Raw genomic sequence first — 3,710 nt, 5'->3', positions numbered from 1 at the left:
ATCTGAGGACTATGGTTACCTGGTCCTCAGATCTCTGCAAGGTAAATCCAGACAGCTAGCTAGACTATCTGTCCAATCAGAGTTCTCTGTTGACGACTAAAACTACTTCTGAACATACACGTTCCACCAAAACTAGTTCCTTCCTGAGACTACTTAGCAGAGGCACCATGAGGAGCTTAGCCCCGCCCAAGACGATTATGATTGGCTTAGAAATGCCAGTAAACCAGAGCAGGTTGTTATCTAGTGCAGTGCTGTGTTGGAAGGTCTGGCAATGCTGGACTATATATTTATATAAATAAAATGTAATTGTAGTACACAATAGTCACAAACTAAGGTTACTGGCCAAAAATACAAAGGAATGCAGGCTTCAGAAATTTGTTCAAATTCAAAGAACAAACATGAGCAGTTTCAGCCAAAGACCAGGTGTTTCTTCTGTGTTTTTCATATTAATGTAATATGCTCCCGTATTTTGGTAAATATCTTGGTATTCTGAGTTACCCAGAGTAACACGAGAATATGGACAGCATGTCCAGTCCAGAGATAGCCTCATCATCTATCCTTTTATCTCGCACTTCACACAAATAGGTGGGTGATGTGACGAGACTAAATATTAAAAAGGAAAATTCCTAAAACAGACAGACAGCATTCCTCTGCGCCCGGTCTTTGTATTACGCTAGGCTAAATGTGTCCCGTAGTGAGACCCAGAGATCCATCTCCTCATCTTAATCAGGGGAATGATTACCAGTGTTCCATTAGACGTTCAAAACACTGTTCTGTGTGACGGTGAAAACGGCTCTGTATTGTAACGGGTTCAGGAATTCTAAAAGACAGCTTATAAAATAGAAAGATTAATTAATTGTAACAAAAATGTATCTATTGAAACAGAATGGAAAATATCTATTATGGGGGATAGTAACTAATGCATAAAAGTAACTAAAAAGCAGATAAGACTGCAGTAAAGTTATTCTTTCATGTTCAATGCTACATGAAATAGGAAAAAATAGTTGGATGTCCTGACTGGCTGTAAGATGGAACTACAGTCCCCGGGGGGGGGGGGGGGGGGGGGGGGGGGGGGGGGGGGGGCAGCCCAGCATGGCTCCATGGCTGTTTGATACTGGATAGATCCTTTCTAAGAGAAAAGAGGAGGAAACATCTCATCTGTAGATTTCCTTTCATCACTGGAACCTGATTCCACACAGCAGAACACATCAGAAGTGATACAAGAAGACTACTAACTTCATACATACGATAGAAATCTCAGTTTTGGCCTGTGAGTCAGGCTGACCTTTGTGTCTTTTGTAGCTTTCAAAAGAATAAAAGAAAGCTAAGCGGCCGGCTCTTCTTGCCGTGGCCATTCCTCGTGGACAGTGTTGCTACCGCACACCTTGTTACTATTTTTAACCACAAAAAGGGGGACAAAAAGGAAGAGAAAGGGGAGTGGTGATTGTCAGGTGGGACTTAAATAAATGTTGTATAGTGATTTCATTGGTTGGAGTCTACTGTACAGTATGTACTGCACACTGGACACACACCTTTACACTCTTATACACACACACACACACACACACACCCTTAACTCTCATAGAGATGTCAGGAGCAGAAAATGATATATGAATACAAAGACATAAAGTTTGGCAGTTTTCCAGAATTGCTATTTTACCTGAGCCCATATGTATCAAACATAAGCCAAGAATCATACTTTAAGCCTGGAAACGCCCTCGCCTTTCAAAACTCCACAACCTGTTTGATGCCAACTTGTAGCTAGCAGTCAACACTCGGGGCAAAGTGACTCAAATCTGCCCTCGACTAACAGAAACCACACTACACCTGCCGGTAGCTTCTCGCGTGATCTCGGGATATCATGAGAATTCAGCCGCTGTGCATGATGAGACGAGACATCCAACAGCAAATCAATCTAACTCAATAAAATAGTCTGGACGGGAACCTTTGTCCCATGTCCTTCCCCGTCTCTCTACCCACATTCCCTGTCATGTCTCAACTGTCAAAACATCTAACAAATGCATAAAAAGTGTCCAAATAAATTGCAACTCTCGCGCCTTATAGCGAGAATCCAGCTGCCGTGCAACAAACTGCTCCTTTAAGTCTAAATGTCACCTTTGGTTTGATAGATATGGGCCCAGCAGTCAAAGTCATATTCTGATATTCACAGCAGCCTTCTCTGAATGTTATAAAGGTGATGTGATGACAGCAAAAACTAAACTTTGTACATAACAAGAGAGGGTTCTTTATCTTAACGAGTTACAGCCATCTGATTACAGCAACGCTGTTTACACAACATTACCAAACCAGGACCTGGACCTTGGCAGAGTTGAGATGATGCAATCCAGTTCTTCTCCTTGTTCTTCCAGAGACCCCCAGTGTGCACCTGTCCGCCTCGCAGCAGGCTTCATTTTGGTGGCGAGATTCAGAAGGATTCAGAATAAGTGCATAGATGGAGAAAGCAGAAGCAACCTGTCCCACTGAGTTACTGACTCTTCTTTCTTTTTTCCTCTTGAATACAAGAAGCTGCTAATGACAACAGGGGCCTGACGAAGACAACATAGAACAACATACCACAGACCAGACACACAGACAATGGGTTTAGCACTGCACTCCAGTTAATTGGATTGGACGGTGAAGAAGGTGGACGTCCAATGGGTCTGCCACACGGCCGACTCCACGTCATGTGACCTCAGCGAAGGCGATGTGATTCTGCAGGGAGGAATGGGAACGGATCAGGACAGAGGAAACAAGGTACTCAGGTTGGTCTGACAGGAACCGGTTAATTGGACAAATCCCTCAAAAGTACATTTCCAGCTGCTCTTATTGAGTTATAATTGGAATTCTTGCCATCATCAGCCAAAAGAGTATAGACCAGGATGTGTCCTGGAGTTCAGCCACGAATATATCTCTGAGGGAAGGCTCCAAATAACAGACTCGTCTGAGGTATTTTAATAAAAGAAACAAGTTCCAGTGTATTTCCACTATATGCTGTATTTTCCATAAATGTGGCCATTGTGACTCTCTGTGTCATGCTAATTTTGCACAAGGCACCTGTGTTGTGGAGATTCAGGGACCCAACTTGCAGAAGTTGGCCTTTATCCCAGGTATCTACTTCCTGTGTTTACTCTGGGTCGCACATGGAGACAAGCGTTCAAAGGATTCACGTAGAAATCCTGTTTGATTTCAAAAACTTTAGGAGACTCACGCAGCTTTCCCCAATTTACTTTGTTAGCATGAACCATAGAGTCACGATGGCTACACTATTTTATAAACACACCACTTTACATTCAGAACCCCCCTTGCTGAAAATACACCATCATAGCACTCCAATCAAATCCAGATCCCAGCACATAGCAAAGGATTTTGAACAGAAATAGACCTAGGCCTGATTAGCATGCACAACTGGGGAAACAAAGGCAGTGAGACGCTGCAGCAGGGTATGGCTGTTCATGGAGACTACAAGCTTTGATTTTCTAATCCAACCTCAGTGTGTTTGGCTGTGGAGCAAGAGAAAGGGAGGAGGGAGGGGCAAAGATGCATGGGGAGTGCTTCCTTAAAGGTCCTATGACATGGGGCTCTTTGGATGCTTTTATATAGACTTATATAGACCTTAGTGGTCCCCTAATACAGTATCTGAAGTCTCTTTATATAGACCTCAGTGGTCCCTAATACTGTATCTGAAGTCTCTTTATATAGACCTTAGTGGT

The 3,710-nt window shown here is 43.1% G+C and overlaps 1 protein-coding gene across 3 annotated transcripts in view; it reads right to left on the bottom strand.

Annotated features, from left to right (window-relative positions):
• Positions 1 to 2,511: 2,511 nt before the first annotated feature.
• plppr5b (phospholipid phosphatase related 5b) overlaps positions 2,512 to 3,710 on the bottom strand; it is an 82,280-nt gene continuing 81,081 nt past the window's right edge. For all 3 annotated transcript variants that reach the window (XM_034862091.1, XM_034862092.1, XM_034862093.1), the window contains one exon: positions 2,512 to 2,712. In XM_034862091.1, coding sequence (XP_034717982.1) covers positions 2,683 to 2,712 — 30 coding nt within the window. In that variant the 3' untranslated portion in view covers positions 2,512 to 2,682. The remainder of the gene's footprint in view (positions 2,713 to 3,710) is intronic.

Source organism: Etheostoma cragini, chromosome 22, assembly GCF_013103735.1.
Source record: "Etheostoma cragini isolate CJK2018 chromosome 22, CSU_Ecrag_1.0, whole genome shotgun sequence".
In the NCBI taxonomy this organism is placed as follows: domain Eukaryota; kingdom Metazoa; phylum Chordata; class Actinopteri; order Perciformes; family Percidae; genus Etheostoma; species Etheostoma cragini.
Note: the sequence above shows the minus strand (reverse complement) of the source record. Positions and strands in the feature narration are given on the sequence as shown.